The sequence below is a fragment of the Scatophagus argus genome, chromosome 1, assembly GCF_020382885.2.
Source record: "Scatophagus argus isolate fScaArg1 chromosome 1, fScaArg1.pri, whole genome shotgun sequence".
Lineage (NCBI taxonomy): Eukaryota > Metazoa > Chordata > Actinopteri > Scatophagidae > Scatophagus > Scatophagus argus.
Genome location: NC_058493.1, coordinates 22,257,430 through 22,277,521, shown reverse-complemented (window position 1 = coordinate 22,277,521; position 20,092 = coordinate 22,257,430). Strand labels below are relative to the sequence as shown.

Below are 20,092 nucleotides of genomic sequence, written 5' to 3'. Positions count from 1 at the left end.
AACTGCTCTCACCATTTGGTAATTATAGCAGCCAGGATGCCAGAGTGAAGGAGCAGAGGAACACACACATACACACCAAAACACACTAAAAATACACATGAAATACAATGATCAGGTTCCAAAAAAGCCATTTTATTCCCTTTTGCTAAACAGCTGAACACACACCAGCTAAAACCCTAACATCAGCGGCATTGCGTTTGCATTTTTGCGTTTTTTCTAATTGGTGATGTATTGGTTTCTCAAGTCTGCAACCAGGTCAGAGGTGTCACATGTACTAAATCGTACTCCACCAGAACCTGCTTCAGACTTTTCTAGAAATATTTTTTGATTTGTTTGGGTTCTTGGTGTCTTACCTGTTCAACTTAATGCCCAGGACTTCTTATCTCACAACTTGGGGTGGCTGTGGCCCAGGAAGAAAAGTTGGTTGTCTGCTAATTAACAACTCCTCCTGTCCACATGATACTGAATCTCAAACTGGTCCCAATACTTTGGTCAGCACCTTGCATGGTAGCTTGCTGCCAATGGTGTGAGTGTGCGTGTGAATGCATGAACGAGAGGCAAACTGTAAAGTCCACTGGTTAAAAACCAAAGTACAAATGCAAATGCAATCCAACACTTGTCAAGACTCTTCACACTGAATTGCTTAAAAATGCCAGCCTGCTGGCAGCACTAAATGAAAGCCAATGGATTGCCAAAGTCATTAGGATTCATTGTCTGGCAACCATGAATGTTTCTACCAAAATGTATCCCAATTCATTTAGTTAACAGGGAGATATTTCACTGTATTAAAAACTTTGGCCTGCTGGTAGTGATGGATCACCAAATTCTTAAGGGTTAATCCTATGGGGATCAAGTTTCATTGCACTTTGGGACCAAAAGAAACCTACAGATTGCAATCCCTAGAGTCATGCTGATACAGTGGCTAAAAATACACCAACAAATGACAAAATGCATCAATAATAGGTAGACTATGATATCACTGCTATTTCTTAATGCTTATAGTAAGTGTTTAAAGGTGGATTTTCCCATTAACATTAACATTAGTACTCTCCTTCCTCCGTTAATTTCTCTGCTGATCAAGCGGGACTTCCATAATTTAACATTCAAATTCTTCCCTTCATGAATATTTCTCTCCTTCCACCTTTCCATTGAGTGGCTGATCCTTGTTGTCCAGTTTGTGTACCACTCTGAAGGCCTCCAGGAACTCATTGAAGTCTATACTGCCATCCTTGTTGAAGTCAATACTTCGGGCTAGATCGTCGATCGCTGTGTCGTCAATGTCAACCCCCAGGTGGGCACTGAAGAGACGCCAGGTGTGACGAAACTCCTCGATGGAGATCAGACCTAAATGTAAAAACACATACAGCACACACACATTACTGAACTTTATCGACTCACTGTGTACAAAGAGATTCAGAACTTTCTTTTTTTTTTTTTACCTGAATGGTCTTTGTCTATAATGTTGAATATTATCTCAATGTCTGTCCTGTATCTGAACAAAGTTTCAGCCAGGTTTGGAGTGACCTAAGAGAAAAAGAAAAAAGTGCAAAAAAGAGTGAACAACTAAACAGTGATAGAATGAATATTAATACCTTTAAAGTACAAGTGAAACTCTCCTTTACAAGTAAAAGTATCAGCAGTGAGATGGCATTAGGTCCATCTTACTTAATGAAGATTGTAACATGTTTCAAGCTTGGTGCTGTTTCTTTCACTTTTATGCATTAAATGTTTCCATTTATTTTCCTTCGTTTCTTCGTGAAGTTTATGATACAGCAAGGCGTCATCTTGTTGCTGTCAGGTGATTAAAATCAACATCCAGAAAACTCAAAATATCCTTGTGTAAATGTGCTTGGTTGCCACCCCGTCACTCCTCTGACCTGAGACAGAGGAATCCCTGGTTCCATATCCTTGAAGCAAGACTGATACTCCACACTGCCATCTGGTGCTAGATGTGCTAAATGTGGACGCAGCGTCCTCCAAGGTAAGTCCAGTCTCAGTACTGTCTCTAACACCTGAGCCCATTCGCTGACTGACACGCTACCTGAAGAAAGATATGCTTACATATAACAACTACACACATCTGTGTGGGTTAATACGTATTATAAATGAGGCAAACTGAGTGGGAAAGGAGCACCGGTGTTATTCTGGTCGTACTGCTGGAAACCTGACATCAGCTCAGAGCGATGGGTGAACAGCTTCTCCTTCAGGGCCCTGAGAGCAGAGCCTTCAGCAGCTCGAACTCTGCAGGCACAGACACGTAAACAAGATTGATCTTTCTTGCATAACTCACAGATACTCACAGAAGTTAAAACAGACATTTGTCGTACCTTTGAGTCAGGGTCAGTTTGCGTGTTGTGCGGCTGACTTGGTACTGGTAAAAGCGGGGAACCAGTTCTCCTCCCACTTTGATGTAGGCACCACGGTTGCTTCCCTCCTCGTAATAGTTTGATGCTGAGAAAATGGTGATCACCTAAAGAACAAACATGCACACTTTTATTTCTCCTGCCTCACGGAGGCAGCCGTGGCCTAGAGGTTGGAGAAGCGGCTTGTGATCGGAGGGTCTCTGGTTCGATTCCCCCACCAGACGGCAAGGAAGAATTTGGGTGTGGTGGAGTGATTAATGCGAAAAATGCTCCCTCCCTCCCTCCATTAGCCGGCTGATGTGCCCTTGAGCAAGGTGTGTGGTTCACTGCATGTAATTTGCCAGGTGTTGCATGTGTGTGTTCAACTAAGGATGGGTCAAATGCAAAAGATGAATTCAGCATGTGTATGTAAAAATATATATAATGTCAATAAAGCTGATTCTTCTTCTTCTAAGAACTTTTCAGACTTTTGGAAGTTAATTTATTGCATCTTGTCTACCTGTCCACCGTGGCAGAGCTCATATCCTTCCTGTTTGCACTCATGGGATCTGATGAGCAGCTGGAGCCCGTGCTGGAGCAGCAGTCCCCGTGTGACGTCAGGGCCGAAGTAGCAGCCTCCTCCTCTGAATGTGTTGGGACTGCAGCCTTCGTGGGTTTTAGGGTCACTCCACAATATATCCACAACCTACAGTAGAGAAGAAAGCAGATTATAGTGCTCACATCACATCACAATAGTGCAGAATCGAACAATATTCATTTGTTTTCCACTGAATCCCCTCCCGTGACCTGTTTCCATTCTTGTTCGTGTTGGGGAGGTGAAGGAGGGGGGACAGAAGACAGAGAGTCCAGGAAAGGCACTTGGAGGACACTCATAGCGTAAGGCACGCTGGGTGAAGACGGGCACGGACGAGGCGTGAGGCAGGACGGAGTTCGAGGAGAGCAGAGCGAAGAGGAAGATGAGGACGATGAGGAGGACGAAGAAGTAGAAACGGCACTGTCTTGCCGGGTAAGCCTGCAGCGTCGCTTTCTACAGAAAAAGGGGCAGATGAAAGGATTTCAACCTTTTATCAAAAACTATTATTGCACACTGAACTTCATAAAAACTACGAAACACCTGAGATCGTCAAACCTCTGGTTCGGCGTTCTGTGGTTCTTGACGTGGCTGTGGCTGCTGCAGGGACGAGAGCCGTCTGTCGATCTCATTCTTTTCACCTGTCTGCAGGACTGACCGAGGTCCAGCTGCTCCAAGCTGCGTCTGGGAAACCTCAAGGCAGATTTCACCTAGAAGAGCAGAGAAGCAGAGGCAGAAATAAGCGAGAACAAATGTCATTTGTTTTGAAACTGAAGTTCAAACTGACATGCAGCATGTACAGTCGTGTGTTGTACAGATTAGAAAATCCTTCGGGGCAAATTGGTGATTTGTGATTTTGGGCTACATAAATAAAACAGAACTGATTCAATTCTCAGCAAGCACCGATGACGTAAACATGGACAGTAGAAGATTAAAAAGGTACATAACTACTACATTACAGATGATTCATTTCATTTCATGAGTTAATTTATGATGAATAATTGGACATTTCCTGGCACCCACGTCCTTCTCTCCTTCAGGCACTAATGTGTTGGATTTCCCAGAATTGCTTTTAATAATTGGACTAAATTATAATCCAATGAGACTGCCGTCAGAGAAGAAATCCATTAGTTTTGCGTGAATTCATGAATGAATTCAGCGTCTGACAGTGCCTTGAGCGTGTTTCTTTTTTCTTTAAAGCATTTATCAAGTTTCTTAAAACCTACATTAAGGAATATTTTCGATATTAACGCTGAATCAAATAGCTGTAATGTACCGTAAATGTTTCTAATGGCGTAAAAATCACAGAACGCTAACTCGAATTGGTATATCAACAAAGCACCAAACAGCACGGTGCCAGAATAACGTGCCGAAGGTCCCTGGATCGCTATTAACATCCTGTTGCTCCAAACCTCTGGACTGTGTACAGTTTTTCTATGCTGGAATAATAACTGTCTTCAGCTTCGCTGTATGTATGTAGTCATTCAGACTTTATTCATTCAAGTGGCTATTTTTTCATTTTAATCAAGTGGAAGCAGAGTCATTTGATATGATTTGATTTAAGTTAATAAACACAAGTCTGCTAGACTACATTTCCACTAAAACATGGCTCATCTTGAGCCACTAATGTAATGCTGATATTGTCTTACTTCCAATTTACTGGACTTTTAAACATGTTTTTCTGGCCTCCAGTGGCTAAAATTGATTATCATAGTTGAAATAGTCTGAATGAAGGTCGGCTGCTTGTTTCTGCTGACCTTGTGCCTCTCTATGGTGTTGAGGTAGTCCAGGTCAGTCTGGTCTGAAATCCCTCCGTGAACAATCAAGATCTTTCCGTCAATGACTGTCGCGACGGGGAGAAGGCTGAAAACATCCTGAAACAGCTGTAAGATCTCACAGCCGTGAGTCTGCACACAGTCAGACACAGTGAAAAAGGAAGGCAGTTACCTGTGAGCCACAGTTAGCCGTCACATGCTACAACGTACTGAATGTACAGCTGAGTTCTGCACACAACAAAAGCAGAATAACAAAGTGTATGTGGACTTTACCATACCTTGTATTTCTGCATGACTTCTTTTGTGAACCCATATCTGTAATAATAACGTAAAAACACAAAGATAGTGCAATTTTACGACCATCTTGTTTGCATTAAACCTCGATGGATAAACTTTTTATTTCATTTCTACGCTTCTTCTCGCCCACCTGAGGTTCATTATGTGGTCTTCATGGTTCCCTCGGTTCAGGTGCATGTGGTCAGGATAAAGCAGAAGGTAGGCGAACAGGAGCAAAACCACTTCGACTGACTTTTTCCCTCGGTCCACAAAATCTCCATTAAACACATATGGAGTCTCACCAGAGGGAAGGCCATTCTGAGCAATAGTAACACAAGAAACATACAGACATCTTCAAACAACAAAGTCTTGAGTTTGTTTAAATCTTGTTTGTTTGTTTGTTCAAATCTTTTGCACACTGAAACGTTATTTGATACTAGAGAGAAAACTGCTGTATAGAAAAAATAGAGCTTTACCTTATAAAATATGAGAAGTAAGTCATCGAGCCTCCCATGCAGATCACCTACAACAAAACGGTGCGTATTTTTTTGTTTTAGCCACAAGTATTCTTGAGTTTAATGAGATGCGAATGTGCGGGAGGAGGCAGCCGTGGAAGAGGAGTCAAGTGCCTGATCAGTGTGCAAATAAACAACACCTCCTTTCTTGGAAAGCTGCCATTGAGATACAGTTAACTGTATTTAAAGCACATGAACAAACATCTGCGATCATTTATCCGGTAAAGAGATCATTCAGTTAATTCAGTGGCAGACTGTGCTGTCCTATGTAACCAGGGATTGAGGCTTATGCATGAGGCTTACGCAGTTTAACTTTTTTTGTTCACATTTTCACATGTGTACTGAAAAATTAACAAGTGAAACTGAGGCCCTGGTCACTCACCACATATAGTGATCTCCTTGGCATAGGATGTTGACACATGGATGATGTTGGGCATCTGTTTGAGGAGCTTTTTAGTCTCATACAGCAGCTGCATTACGTATCGGGCGTGTAGAGTCTGTGTGGAAGAAAAATAATGAGTCCATACAAGCAGCCAAAAATCTAAACTGGACAATCAAAAGTAAGAGCGAGAAAGACCAAAATATCCACATTCTCGACCTGCTGCTCCTTAAATGCACTGAGGAGAGCATTAGTATCCGAAACAGAGAGAGGAAACGACAGTCGGGGCCCGGAGTACGACTCTGGAACGGGGATCAAGTTGTAGCAGGTTTCTCTGTCCAACCAGGGGTCGACCACTGGGTCCATCAGCTGGGAGATCAAGTCTGGAGGACACAGTGTGAGGAGCAGTGAACGCACTACTAAGCTCAAGACTCATTCTCACTGACGGCTTCTGAACTTGACAGAAAAAAAAGAAAAAATAGCTAGAGGTCCACAAACCAGCACTGAAAACGTAACTACGTCAGCCACCATAAAACACATATGAATTGTTGTGTTTTACCAGAATGCAGGTGCCAGATTTTTGACAAGGAAGGATATGTGGAACAAAAAAAAAAATCACATTTATGGTTTCTTTGTCTTTGTGATAAGGCGCCGAACAGCATTCGGATTGTGTCTTTAAGTAACATGGAAGTAAAATCTTTCTTGGAGGAGTAAAAAAACAAAGGGTTTACCCGTTAAACCCTTTAAACTAAAACACATCCTGTATACAGATTTTAATTTCTAGTTCCTTGTAATAAACAGCTCGACACAGTACAACACCCTGCTCCGTGTGACCACACTGGTGTATTAAAATACCACTCTAATATGCTAATGAAAACTGATGGACTCTAATTTATGCAAACAAACAAAGTAGAAGCAGACATCTACCTACAGGCCTATTTCTCCTTTGTCTAACCCTCCCCCCCGCCCACACACACACACACACACACACACACACACACACACACACACAACAGAGAGTCTGGCCTCTCCACATCACTTATGTCGACTGAACGTAAAACCCATGAAGAGGATGTACTGTGGATGTTCAGCATTAAGGGCTGACCTAAAGATTAGCTTATCAATGGAACATTATGCTTTTTAGCTGGATGAGTGGGTCAATTCATACTTAAACCACAGCTGTGTCAGTGCAGCACACCAACACAGTGGCCTCCACATTCACAGGAGTTGCTAAGCAACAGGGTATACGCAATGGGTTTTCTAATCCAGACCAAAATACAGAGGCATGACTAATAAAACCGGTGTTAATTTGATGGAGGTGATAAATGCGTCCAAATCTAATTTTCCTGTGTTCAAACACGTTTACATCAACAGTTATTTAACACCAACTGATCTACTAATAAGCAAGCTCAAATTAACGTCCTATTGGAATTTAATCTCTAACAATCTGCTTCACCAAAGAAATAGCTGAAACACCCTTTTTTTAACCTTTCAGTTTCACACAATCACACACCATCATGAGGTGAACCTAACAAAATCACACTTAAAGCTATACACGAATAAAAGTGGCTCAGAATAACAAATAAACTTTGAGGTTCAGTACGGGTGAGTCACAGGCAGACCTGAGGATCCAATTAGGTGAGAAAGCTTCTCATGCACAGCGCCAAATAATAAAATAGAATGCATTACAATACATCCATATGGTGGCACTGTTACAAAATGTTATTTTACTCTCAAAATGTGCATTTTCAAAATAACAAGGATGAAATCAGACTATACACAGGCCTAATCGGTCTAATCTGTGGATAAAAGTAAGTTGGCTCCTAACCTGGCCCGTTTCCATTCAGCTGAGTGAAGTTGTCGAGCATAAAACTGAAGAAACTGGAGAGCTGAAGGCAGAAAAAAACAAAAAAACAAAACATGTTTAAGCTGCTTCACAAAACGACCATACACGTGCACCTGAGTTTTTGTTCTGAGAGTCACCTGTAGCTGGTCCTGCTCGCCGGCGTATTCGATGGACTGAAAGATGTTCCAGGTGTACCTGCGCCTCATCTCCAAACGGGCCATGTAACGCCGGTACCATCGCTGGATCAGAACGGCTGCCTTCATAGCTATGACAAAACACCAGGTGTTACATTTCACTGGGAAACACGTTTGAATATCTGGAGTCACACACATACAGTAAGACGAAGGTAACACGTGAGACTCTTCAGCATCCTAATACAGCCTGGCACTTTTTCACCTTCTGATCCACAAGCTGAAGCCAATTCTACTGCATCTTTTATAGCGCTATGAAAGACATCATCAGGTGACAACGGAGTCTATAAAAAAATGAATGCAAATGCGTATACGTCATGTATGTTGAGGAGGGTCTTACTCAGAGCCGGGCTGGGAGTCTTAAGCGTGTCATCTGTGAGAAGAAAAACCACAATTCAGCAAAAGGAGGTGGTGATTGAACAAAACGATTTGCAAGGCAAGACACACACACACACACATGTATGGAGGGAGATAACAAGACACAGGGGAGCTCATGAGCAACAGTGGGCCTGGAGAAACTAAGCAAATTAAAAAAGCTTTCAGGAGAAACAGACCTCATTAAAGAGAAAAGACAGACTGTGAAGAAAAGCAAAGCACCGTCTGTCAAACATCTGGGGTGTTTGTGCAACAAGTGTGAGGAAAATTCATTACTGCACAAATTAATTACCATCAGATCCACAGATTCACTACACAGTGTGACACTGAGAAGCGTAAAATACTACCGCCATGACTACAGCTAATAACACACCGTTAATGGAGCCCTTCCCAAATAATGCCATGAAATGATTCACAGAGGAGACAGCAAGAGATAAACAGAGCAAGACAGAGCGATAAATAAATGATAAGAAATCTACTTAAATGAGAACAGACAAATGTCCAGTGCTAAAACAGATTCAAGATCAGTTCAGCCTGATAGCAGTCATACAACCATCACTTTCAGTACTGATAAATCTGCCAAATGCTTTCTCAATTAATTAATTCTGTCTAGAAATGTAAAAAAACAACAATTTCTTAGTCTGAGGTGACGTCTTTAAATGTGTCATTTTGTCCAAAACCAAACAAATTACTAAACAACTAATGAACAGTAAAAAGTGTCACATCTTCACATTTGAGAATGTTTGACATTATTGACAAATCTATTAATGGACTGTTTGTCTTAATGGGGCCTGAGAAGAGGACAACGAGTATTAGAGCGTCTATACTGAAAGCTGGAAAGTCAATAATAATTCAAATCTGCGTATAGACAATCAATTACTCTTTGCTCCCTTACATCATTCACCCTAACAGCATCATTTAAATTATTTCTGTGGTTGCACTCCAATTAGCATCCAACACTTATGGCATATCTGAGCTTGTCTACCCACAGGCCAGGTGTGCTGATGTGTTTTATTCACACCTTTCCTCAGGGACAACAAGTCCAAATGTCAAGGACAAAAAAGAAAAAAGAAAGACATGAGACAGTCCTGGAAGGACTGAAAAGACCAAGATGCCATAATCACCCGTCTCGACTCTTTTGCCTTGCGTCTCTGTAGCAACGGAGGTGCCACATCCCATGATGACCGGCGAGGACGTCCTGGGCTCACATCAGTCAGTTTTTCACAGGTGGGCAGCTGTGGGTCACATCTGGCTGGTGGCATGTGACTGCGGCGGTGACACCTGAGAAGTAAGAAAACCTCTGGCGTTTGGCTGCATCAGCTGCTGGAGACCTGAGCCTCCTTCGTTTGACTCTTTGACTCAGATGTCTCTAAAACACGAGGAAGAAAACTGTCTTTTGTCAGGTTGCCTGCTGAAGTATTTGCAGCTTTGACAGTAGTAGTGGTGAAAAGTACATTTACTCAGTGTACTTAAGTACAGTTTTGAGGCACTGAAACTTTATTTGCATTTTCAGCTGCTTTGTACTGCATTCGAGAGGAAAGATATTTATGTGATAGGTTACACAGCAGAATAAGATAAATACTACAAAATATAATCAATCAATAGATACATTACCTGTTGTTTCGTTTTTACCTGTTAAGACTTAACCGACGCCTGCACGGGGGCAAATTCACAAGTTATCCACCGCTATAAAGTAACATTAAAGTGATATACATACACATTACTGCATCAGTAATCATCACCCAGTATTATAATACCCATTAGGCTACTCTGAAATGATCATGTAAAAGGAGTGTTTTAATACCGATACTTTCAGGCCATACTTCCATGCCAAAGTAACCTTTTTATTTGGAATTATATTTTTCAGCACTGTTACAACTTAAATCAAATACCGACTTGATGTTGAACTTTTCTGCTGTAGGGGGTCGGAGTTTATCCACATGCATGTAATAAAGCTGGACTGATCAAACTAGTGGGAAAATGTTTGGGGGGGGTCAAGGCTCGATGCGGTCATCCTTCTTATCTCACTCCATCCACCGTCCAAAAGCGCGTTAAAATCAGGCTCGAGTTCATCGTGACACCTGACCGACACAAAGCCTGCGCCGCGACGACGACGCTCCTCACGCTTCAACGCTCCCAAACGGCCCGCGCTTTTCACACCCCATAAACTGTACAGAACAAATCAAAATAAGACGGAATAACCTCTCAATGCGCACCCCCTCCCGTCACACCGTCACCCAGACGCGCATTCAAAACGACTTGTTGCGCGAATGTGTTTCTTTGCTGTGGTTCCTACCTGCAGCTTGAATCCGAGCGATCAGGAAATCAGGAGCGGGACACACATTTCCTGTGATGCACCAAAAATAAATTGGAGGGGGGGGGGATTAATTAATCAATCAAATTGCATCTCGAGAAGGTTGCGCTTCACGTCCTGTACATGGCTGTTCGGAGAAGGTTTGACAGTGAAAGGCGGTGACGGTGGTGAAGCAGGAGGAGACGGGGACGCACAGAGGGGAGGTGGAGGCAACACGAGGTGGGATGAAACCACAACACAGCGGGGAGGACCCGCTGCTCCACCGTCTGTTCCTCCTTAAAATATGTCACAGGTAATTTCCTGATCACTTCTGTGTCCCATGTGGCGACCTTTCAGACGTTTATTAAACCAGTTTTCCGGCCTGAGAGAAGCGTTTTATCAGCTGCCAGCGGGTTCTCGAGACCTTTAGTCTTATTAAATAATACAGATACGCACACACATCCAAACGTATGCGCGCGTATGGGCAACATAATTACGTTGTCTACTTATGCATATTTAATTTACAACTAACAAACTAGAGCCTGAAATGTGAGCGAGACGTGAACTCGACTGCTGTTTGAGTTTGCATTCATGTGAAGAAAGCAGAGATTTTTTTTTTTGGGGGGGGGGGGGGGGGGGGGGGGTTGCAGAGCGTGCTGGATTTCACCTGGAAATCAGAGCAGACTTTCTAGCCTGATGAGGTGTGCTCTGCTGAAGCACATTCACAGAGAACTGGACAAACATCTGAGAAACTGCAACCAGAGAAAAGATTTTAGCCAAGAAGCTGCCAGGAACTGTCATCCAGAACTTAAACACAGTTTGTCATTAATAATCTTGGATACTCAGCTGTGACTTCCTGCTCAGGCTGAGTGATGTTATTTGACTTACTGACTTATCAGACTTGAATCAGGTATAAAGTAAACAGATTAAAAGCTCTTTAATGATTAAAGTTAATAAAATTCTCGCAGCGTTGAGTCCAGCTCTTCATGCAGCAGGTCTCGTACAAATCCTCCGTCTTACAAGTGAGACAGCAGCATTGATCTCTCGCAGAGTGATGGCTTTTTGTCTGTTGGTTTTTGACAGCCGGGAAGCTTCTGAGCTCACCAGCCTGAGCAGGACCGGTTTGGGAAAACCGAGCCGACTGGCCAGGAAATCTGGACTCCTCATTCCAGCAGAGGCGATCTGCAGGAGAGATGAGAAGGTTGCACATTAGGACTCCTTCATTTGTATTGAGTGTGTGTGTGTGTGTGACCTGCAGACCACTTGGAAAGACTTGTGAAACACTGTAGCACAATCAACCGATGAAGAACAAGAAGTATTAGGAGTTTTAAGCACCACACGTCCATGGAAGCTGCTGCTTCTGCTGTGGTTCTAACCTCTTTATGAGCTCTGTAGATCAGAGCGGAGTGGGCTCGGATCCTCCTCTTCTTGGTTTGTGAAGGAGCTCTGCGTGTCTCTCGGACAGGAGCTTTCATTTTCCTGCATCTGTTTAGTCAAAAACACACACTCGCAAAAAAACAAATCAGCTGGTGGAACAGTTTTTCTCAGAAGGCCACCATGACTGAAAGCAGGAGAGCAACAGGAGTCTGAGGAGTGAAAAAAAAATGTTTTGATGAACACAAATTGAAAACAGCTTTGCCTTAATTAGGCTTGATTACGTTCACCCACCAGGCTTTGAAACCTTCAGAGTGAGTTCAGATGTCTTCAGTCTGAGTAAAACATGAACAGGAACACGACTGTCTGTTATTTTGCTTAATCCATTATGTCATCTGTGTTTTTTAAAATCCCACTTTATACTCTTTGATCATTAACAGTTTTAAAAAAGAATTTCACAGGCCTGGAAGGATGTCTGTCAGTTGTCTGTCAGTTGTCTGTCAGTTGTTCTCCATGTGAGGTTTTGGTGTGGCCAAAAAGTCAAGTTGATTTCAGACAGCTTAACTATGATGTTAGAGATTGAAAGATTTTTTTTTTCACTTGTTTCTAACTTTTATCTGATCTTATTGTTTAGAAAATAAAAGTTGTAGAAAGCTGATCATGATGGCATCTTACCAAAAACAAACAAAACAAATTGTATAGGCATTTCCTCCATCATTTCAGAAGAGAAATAAGCTCACAGAGAAGCAGAACTGAGGATTTATTCTTGATTTTTTTTTTTTTTTTCACATTTCACATCACATTTTAGCTGTGGGAACCTGTACATTCACACTAGTGTAAAGGGAAAATGTTAAAATTGTCTCTTTTTTTTCTGATAAGAATTCTTTAAATTTGGCTACGAAGGTGTTTCTAAATTACCTGAGACATACTGTATCTTTGGCAGCCATTTCTTGTTTCTTACTGTTGTATTTGTGAGAAGCTGATTCATCACTTGAGTACTACTACTCTGAGTAGAGTACTTCACATTTTTTCCCTTCCTTTTGTCACTTTTTTTAGCCATCTTTGTGTTGCAGCTTGACTACCGAGAAACCTTTTTAGAAATAATTTATTTATCAAACTTGAGCTATTTGGAAACCTTGTTTATTTTTCATTTCTACCTTATTTATTTAGGCTATTTGTTTTCTTTATTTCTTCTTTACATTTTCATATTAACAGGATGATGTAGATGGCAAATGCAGCAGACATACGAGGAGAGCCATAAACCCTTCTGTTCAATTATATGGATCACAAGGCCCAGTGTAAACCATCACCACCCTCCAGCCCCTTCTCTCTCACTCTCATGCACACACACACACACACACACAGTTTTTTTTTGTTTGTTTGTTTTTTCCTGCAGGATTTTTGACTTGACCCCAGTGATTTCCAGAATGAGTGGTGGAGCTAAGGGGTTGTTGGTACTGATGGGTGAACAGCTGTAGGAGGGGCTTTGTCAGATAAGGACGGCATTAGGTAAGGCCATTAGTGTCCTGTGGATTATTGTAATCCAGCCCCTCTATCACTGCTGGCTTGGTTGCTCAGTCTACAGTCGGTGTCGTCTGGTTTGGAGCAGGTTGGAAGATGGCTCTCAACGTGCAGCGTTTCCTGCTGGCCCTGCTTCTGCTGGGAGCTAACGGTACGATTTCAGTTTTTATAAGCCGCTCCTTCAGAACCCATAAGATGTGAAAATCTTTGAAAAAGTTACCTCAAACTGGACAACACTTTGAGGAAAATTTGACAACTAGCAGATATTTCCTCATTAATCCTTGAGATTATCATCCGGGTTTTTTGTTTGGTGACATCACACTTGCTAGTCTGTTGTGTTTATTTATCCATTACTAAGAAGTAAAATGATTAACCTGTCAGATCGATGCACAGATTTTGTTTGCTACAATGGCTACTGCATCCTAACAGTCTTTATTTTTTTTCCTCCATGCTTCGTTGGCTGGTTGACATTTGTTTTGGATTTCCTTCCATCTGCCTGAAAAGAGTTCATCAGCATTCGTGCTCAAGAGGTACGAAGAAACATCAGCCTAACGATGTCAGACATGATTTAACTCTTATGGCGTTAAAACCAGCAGTGTTTGCACAAAGCAAAATTCAGAGGGTTTCTTGAACACTTTCAGATGAGTCGTAGCTCACCTTATCAAGCCCTCTGTGGTCGATCCTGAAAAAACATTGGGTGTCAGCTGAGGATCTCCCTTTGCTGGACCGTCTTTTCAGTCACCTGTGATACCAGCTGTACTTTAAAATAATGATTTTTTTCGCCTGTTTTGGATTTGTATCCATTTCTTGTTGTTTGTGTGTGTTTACCTGAGGCGGGAGTGTCTGAAGCGTGGACCAGCAGGTCTTGCAAATGTGACTGCGAAGGAGGGGAAACCCCGACTGAGTTTTCCTCCACTGGGACGGGCTCTTCCATGGTGCGAGGAGTGGACTGCATGCCCGGTACAGTAGGAACCATCAAATACAAATCATAAAAGCAAAACTGTTTGTTGTGTCGGAGTTACCTGTGACCTTCTTGAAAATATACTCATTAATTACTGTATGCATGGTTTCCATTTGGCAAAATCTGAAACGATGATGTTTTATCACACATTGTGTAACCTCTAAAAAGGCCACTCTTTGACTTACTAATTAACTAACTTCTGCTCATTAGATGATCAAATGTAATCACTGAACTAATGATGATACTTGTAACGAGGAGTAAACAGATCTGGAGCTACGGATTATTTTTTATCAGTTAATCTTCTAAATATCTTCTCATTTTGGATTGAAGCTTTTGTTCTGAAATCCAAAGAAAGTGACATTACAATAACATAAGACAAAACAAACCTGCAAATCTTCACATTTGAGATGCTAAAACCTAAAAATTAAAAATGTTTGGGCGTTTTGCTTGAAGAAATTATTTAAACAAATCTCATGTTCCTGGTTGAATTCTTGCCAATTGCCTAATCGATTGATCAATAAATTTGCCACGCTCCACAGTTTCACCCTGTGTGTGTGTGAGCGTGACACAGAAAGAAAATCTCTATATGTACATGCACATGCATGAGTGCATTAGACTCCAGATTTGACGCCACAGGGTGGACATGCTTCACTGGTCATCTCCAGAGAAAATGATGCAGATGGAGCCAGGAAAAGAAACGCAAAAGCTCCGCCAAGGCTGCACTATCCTCCAAATGTGCTATTTCAGTAATAGAAAATGTGGTCTGCATCTGGATCTTAATCTGCATCAAAATACACACAGTGCAGACAGATATGTAGACAATTATAGGATACAGGTGGCACTTTTGTTTTGTTTCTTGTTTTGCTCAGAGATGTTCTCTCTCTCACAGTGTTGGCTTTGGACCTTTACATAAATCCAGAAACAGACTGAAAACTGTTCATTTGACTGAAAAAAGTTCGTTCTTGACCGTGCAAACAACAGTTGACAAAATAATCCTGCAACAGCACCCATTAGCTTTTGATCATATTTGTCAGCAGATGGAAATCTCCCTTCGACTTGGCCTGAGGTTTAACTTTCCACCAAATCTCATGCTTTAAATCTGTTTTTGGGATCAAACAAGCAAACAGCCTCACTGGGCCAGAGACAGAAAGATCATGGCTTGGATCATATCAGACTAGAAGAGAGGAAGAAGTTGATGTACAGTGAAAGGGTTTTGTTTGTGTGTCAACTGAGCCACAAATCACATGGGAACCGGTGACAGAGAGGAGAAAGAAGTTCAGCAGATAATCATTGCTTCAGCACATGACGCTCAGATTATGGGCCTCTTAATAGACTGTGCCGATTGCACAGAAACCAGTAATTACCTCTACGAGGGCCTGGTGATGATAAATGACGAGTGAGACAGACTTTCCTGCTCGGCATCAGACTTGATTCCACCTCAGTTCCTCGTGTTTCACCTCTTGTTTTTATAATTCAGCCATCCGAGTATGTTTTATTTTAGTCGTGAAATACGTCGGGGAGGACTACGGAGTCACTCGCGTTGCTGTTATGTAAACACTTATCTCCTGACTCACACAGGCGCTGCTGCTGCTGTAGTCGTTGTAATACTGGGATTAGCCAGGAAGTGACCCTGTGCCAGATTAAGACGGTAGTAAACAAAAGCACAGCAGGTTTGTGCTCCATGTATCTACAGCTTTTTTTTTTTGTGCTGAAGTTTCATTCATGCAAAGGACTTTTTTCATTACTCCCATTCACATATTTTTTCTTAACGTTTATCTACTAAGTCATTATAGGACTTCCTCTCATGTGATTTTAGTGAAAAGTGAGAGGGCAGATCGACGGATCAAAACATGGGAGCAACATGGAGCTAAAGCTGTGGAGAGCAGAACGTGGCCATCTGTCCTCCTGCCGCCCTAATGGACATCACTGATCTCTCGTTGAGGAGAATTAAACCGCAGGCTTTTAGGATGGGATATGGGTCACACCGATGCTGCTAACGGCAGGGGACCGGGGGGGAGCGAGAGGATGTAAGGATGGGAGTCGGCAGGGGTGAATATGGACAGAGGGCAAAGAATAGAGAGATGAGAACATGATTGTAGAAAGACTTAGTGACGATCATTTGCCAGTCACAGTGCAGTGCTTTACTGCTTAGCAGCCGACAGGTCTGGTGACCTTGAAATTCATGTTGCAGGAGGTCTTTGAGTGAAAAACAATAACTGATATAACAAAAGACATGCAAGTCAAGACCATTATTACAATTTTGTCTCTGATCCTCTGGCAGAGTGTCCATACCACAGGCCTCTGGGCTTTGAGGCCGGATCAGTGAGTCCAGACCAGATCACCTGTTCCAACCAGGACCAGTACACCGGCTGGTTCTCCTCATGGGTCCCGAGCAAGGCCAGGCTCAACAGCCAGGGCTTCGGGTAGGTACAGCCCAACATGTTTTCGGATACTAGCAAAACATCTGCATGATTATACAGCTGCAGTGAGGTTTGTTTTAAAGGAACAGTTCACCCAAAAGTGAAAATTCAGTCATTATCATAATGTCATCCTTATGCCGATGGAAAATCAGATTTCTTCTTCCACCAAACAATTCTGGATCATCACAGCCACACAGCATCGCAGCATTCTTCCAAACTGAAAAATAAACCTAAAATGGTTCCATAACGCTCATCCCAAAGGGTGTTGGGGGGTGAGTAGATATTGATAGAATTTTAAGTTTCGGGTGGACTGTTCCTTTAATTTTAACAAACAAACTGTTGCTCTGTGTCTTGTCTTCATGAAAAGACCCTAATAAACGAATGCCCGTGCACCTGCCATCTGTGAGGAGCAGCATTAGGAAAAAAAATGCTCCCAGAGTAAATGCAACCTGTGATGATGTGAGGTGCATCTGGTAAGGTTAACATGCAATATGTTCTCGCTTCAAAACAGGCAAACATAAATAAGACAGGAAATTCAAGAATATAGCAGAGAAATATGCAGTATGTTAAATGAAACTGCTGACTCTGAAGACTTTATTCATTATGAAAGGAACCGAACCACAATGCTAAAGATGACATGGAGCAAAGGTCCTCAGGCTGATGTATTCTATGATCAAATAAAGTTAAAGATTAAAGTGACATATTTTGTCATTGGAGGGAACTCACTCCAACGAAATTTGTGCTCTGCATTTAACCCACCCAAGTGACGTGCACACACACACAGCAAACCCGGGGCAGTGGGCGACCGCGGTTAGGTACCTTGCTCAAGGGTACCTCAGCCATGGACACCGGGACGGGGAATCGAACCAGCGATCCACCGGTTACGGGTCCGACACCCTAACCGCTGATCCACGACTGCCCCTGAAAAGTACAGGTTTGGCATCATTGCCAACCTAAGGGGTCTTTTTATGTGAGATGTTCTTAAATGTGACAGTAATAAAACTAATGAACTTCATTGAGTTGCTTTGTTTTCTGGCGCTGACTCAGCAGCTGTTTGCGTTCGTCCTCCAGGTGTGCCTGGCTGTCTAAGTTTCAGGACAACAGTCAGTGGCTGCAGATTGATCTGAGGGACGTGATGGTGGTGTCGGGGATCCTCAGTCAGGGCCGCTGTGACGCTGACGAGTGGGTCACCAAGTACAGCGTTCAGTACCGCACAGATGAAAAACTCAACTGGATCTATTACAAAGACCAGACTGGAAACAACAGGGTCAGTCGAACCCAGTCGAAACACAGAAACAAAAACACTGTCGGATAAATGTGACACAAACGGTCTTATTGTGATAAAAACTGACAGGATGACGTGTCCTTTCAAATGTTTCAGTCATCTGACAACATTAACATTACACTGACCCAATGGTGATGCCATAGTCAATAAATCAATCATTGATGAAGATTTGTTCACATCTCTAACTTTTTTTTTAACATACACTTACAGCATACACAGATTTGAAAAATTCTGAGTATTTGTTATTGGAAAAGGTCTTTTATTTTTGATGTTTCACATAAGATGTTCTCATGTATGGATTAATTAGTTCACATACAGAAAATCTGGTCACCAACAATTTTGCTAATTGTCTAATTGTTGTCATTTAACAAGCAAAAGAAAGAAAAAAAATACTGGTTTTAAACTTATCTTTGGTTGTCTCCTCAAAACAAACAATTCATCAGTTCATTTCCTTCTCTAACTCTGATAGGCACTTTTCACTGTTTTTGATGTCACAGAGTGAACAACTCACTGACCGGTTAAAAAGCAGCAGTATTAATGCCAGTCTGAACTAATCCGTCCTGCCCTCCCACTCCTCTCTCCTCAGGTGTTTTACGGAAACTCGGACCGCTCTTCGTCCGTGCAGAACCTCCTGCGGCCGCCCATCGTGGCTCGTTACATCCGCATCCTCCCCCTCGGGTGGCACACACGCATCGCCCTGCGCATGGAGCTGCTGCTCTGCATGAACAAGTGCACCTGAACGTCTTTTCCCGCTGTCCCCAACATCTTGTCCCAAAACTCCCAAACCTTCGCCTACACCTAAAGCCCGCATCGTCAGAGCGTGTGCTCCGCTGATTTATCCACAGATTTGGCCCCTTACTGCTACATGTGTAAAACCACAAGCTGAGCTTTGAAATATGAGCAAAACAGTTTGACTTGTGCGATTTCATTAAAATATTTGTTTGATATGCCCAATGAGCTTTCATTCACTCCTCCCTCCATTGTGTGTGTTGAACCAGTCTCACTCTATAGCCTTTAATTTGGTGAGTTCTCAACAGATTGTTCCATTTGCAGTGAAATGGCATAAATTCAAAGCAATAATTAGGCACTGAGAGGGAGACGCAGCGTTGCTATGGAGGTGGTATCCACCTATAGGAGACAAGCTCTCGTCTTCGTGTGACAGGTCTATGAATTATGTCCACTTCTCTGGATATTTAATGGCAAGCAGGGAACTTACACTTCCACACCTGCCAGTCAGTCTCTGTTTTTGCTTTTTTGTTTTTTAAGGATAAGGTTGCTGATATTCTACATTTTAAATTTTCCTGACAACAAATCTAATGAAAAGAATCAAATCCAACAATGTTCAATGTTCACAAACAGGTATTTGTTTGTATGGTCAAAGCCTGGTGGATCTTATTCCTTTATTTTGAATATATTCATTTTTAGTCCGAGCAAAGGCCACTAAAAATATTTCATTACAATGAATCTGGGCACTGTGGTTTACCTTGAGTCACCATCCTGCCACTTTAAAAATACTGGCGGTCATTAAGTGTTAAGTGTTTGTTGATCTGCAGATGACAATAGTCCCAAAAGAATGCACTATTTCCTCCCGTTTGAGTAATGTTTGCAAGAACAGAAAGTACCAAGCCTCTCCTTAAATTTAAAATTCATCTTCAGTATGAGTCAGCAATCTTAGGGCTGACAGACAGAACAGAGAGGCAGAATTAGATAAACATGTTTTGTCATGAGATTTGTTTGGATAGTTTAGAAAACTTTTCTTAAAACATGCATGTGGTTTCCTGTTTTCTCTATTTGATTTGTAAACACTGATAATTTTGTATCTCGGGCAATTCTTGACAAAGATCACACTTTAATGCTATGTAAATATCAAGTGATGGAAAATTTACCTTTCAGATGTGGTTTTGTATTGTGGTTATACTTTTTCTGTTACATTTCAGTTCAATTTCC

At 42.1% G+C, this 20,092-nt stretch overlaps 2 protein-coding genes across 7 annotated transcripts; one reads left to right on the top strand and one right to left on the bottom strand.

The window, feature by feature from the left end:
• Positions 1 to 111: 111 nt before the first annotated feature.
• On the bottom strand, positions 112 to 10,725 carry ppef1 (protein phosphatase, EF-hand calcium binding domain 1). Of its 4 annotated transcripts, none has more exons than XM_046391992.1 (19): positions 10,588 to 10,725; positions 9,416 to 9,660; positions 8,257 to 8,289; positions 7,863 to 7,990; positions 7,708 to 7,768; positions 6,099 to 6,262; positions 5,883 to 5,997; positions 5,462 to 5,508; positions 5,137 to 5,303; positions 4,988 to 5,024; positions 4,692 to 4,841; positions 3,493 to 3,644; positions 3,150 to 3,390; positions 2,863 to 3,048; positions 2,328 to 2,470; positions 2,135 to 2,241; positions 1,878 to 2,041; positions 1,440 to 1,524; positions 112 to 1,344 (listed from the first exon to the last, which is right to left on the bottom strand). In XM_046391992.1, exons 2-19 carry the CDS (start codon positions 9,468 to 9,470, stop codon positions 1,118 to 1,120), a joined length of 2,262 nt encoding a protein of 753 aa, XP_046247948.1. In that variant the 5' UTR covers positions 9,471 to 9,660; positions 10,588 to 10,725; the 3' UTR covers positions 112 to 1,117. The 4 variants fall into 4 exon arrangements, 3 of the variants coding, with proteins under 3 accessions (XP_046247948.1, XP_046247966.1, XP_046247955.1); XM_046392010.1 differs by lacking the exon at positions 10,588 to 10,725 and adding an exon at positions 9,924 to 10,581; XM_046391999.1 differs by lacking the exon at positions 10,588 to 10,725 and adding an exon at positions 9,906 to 9,924.
• Positions 10,726 to 10,777: 52 nt separating this feature from the next.
• rs1a (retinoschisin 1a) lies at positions 10,778 to 19,784 on the top strand. 3 transcript variants are annotated; one of them, XM_046392027.1, is made up of 8 exons: positions 10,778 to 10,897; positions 13,355 to 13,467; positions 13,568 to 13,630; positions 13,984 to 14,009; positions 14,313 to 14,439; positions 16,722 to 16,863; positions 17,932 to 18,127; positions 18,732 to 19,784. In XM_046392027.1, the coding sequence occupies exons 3-8, from the start codon at positions 13,576 to 13,578 to the stop codon at positions 18,882 to 18,884; spliced, it is 699 nt and encodes a 232-aa protein (XP_046247983.1). In that variant the 5' UTR covers positions 10,778 to 10,897; positions 13,355 to 13,467; positions 13,568 to 13,575; the 3' UTR covers positions 18,885 to 19,784. The 3 variants fall into 3 exon arrangements, with proteins under 3 accessions (XP_046247983.1, XP_046247991.1, XP_046248000.1); XM_046392035.1 differs by lacking the exon at positions 10,778 to 10,897 and adding an exon at positions 12,146 to 12,272; XM_046392044.1 differs by lacking the exon at positions 10,778 to 10,897 and adding an exon at positions 12,857 to 13,256.
• The last annotated feature ends 308 nt before the right edge of the window (positions 19,785 to 20,092 follow it).

Excerpts from the sequence above, each read along its gene's own strand:
- ppef1 (XM_046391992.1), bottom strand. The coding sequence starts at position 9,470 with ATGGGATGTGGCACCTCCGTTGCTACAGAGACGCAAGGCAAAAGAGTC. Across the intron at positions 3,645-4,691 it reads ACACCATAGAGAGGCACAAG|GTGAAATCTGCCTTGAGGTT; the intron begins GTCAGCAGAAAC and ends CTGCTCTTCTAG. Across the intron at positions 3,391-3,492 it reads CACAGAACGCCGAACCAGAG|AAAGCGACGCTGCAGGCTTA; the intron begins GTTTGACGATCT and ends CTTTTTCTGTAG.
- rs1a (XM_046392027.1), top strand. The coding sequence starts at position 13,576 with ATGGCTCTCAACGTGCAGCGTTTCCTGCTGGCCCTGCTTCTGCTGGGA. Across the intron at positions 14,010-14,312 it reads TCAGCATTCGTGCTCAAGAG|GCGGGAGTGTCTGAAGCGTG; the intron begins GTACGAAGAAAC and ends TGTTTACCTGAG. Across the intron at positions 16,864-17,931 it reads CTCAACAGCCAGGGCTTCGG|GTGTGCCTGGCTGTCTAAGT; the intron begins GTAGGTACAGCC and ends TTCGTCCTCCAG.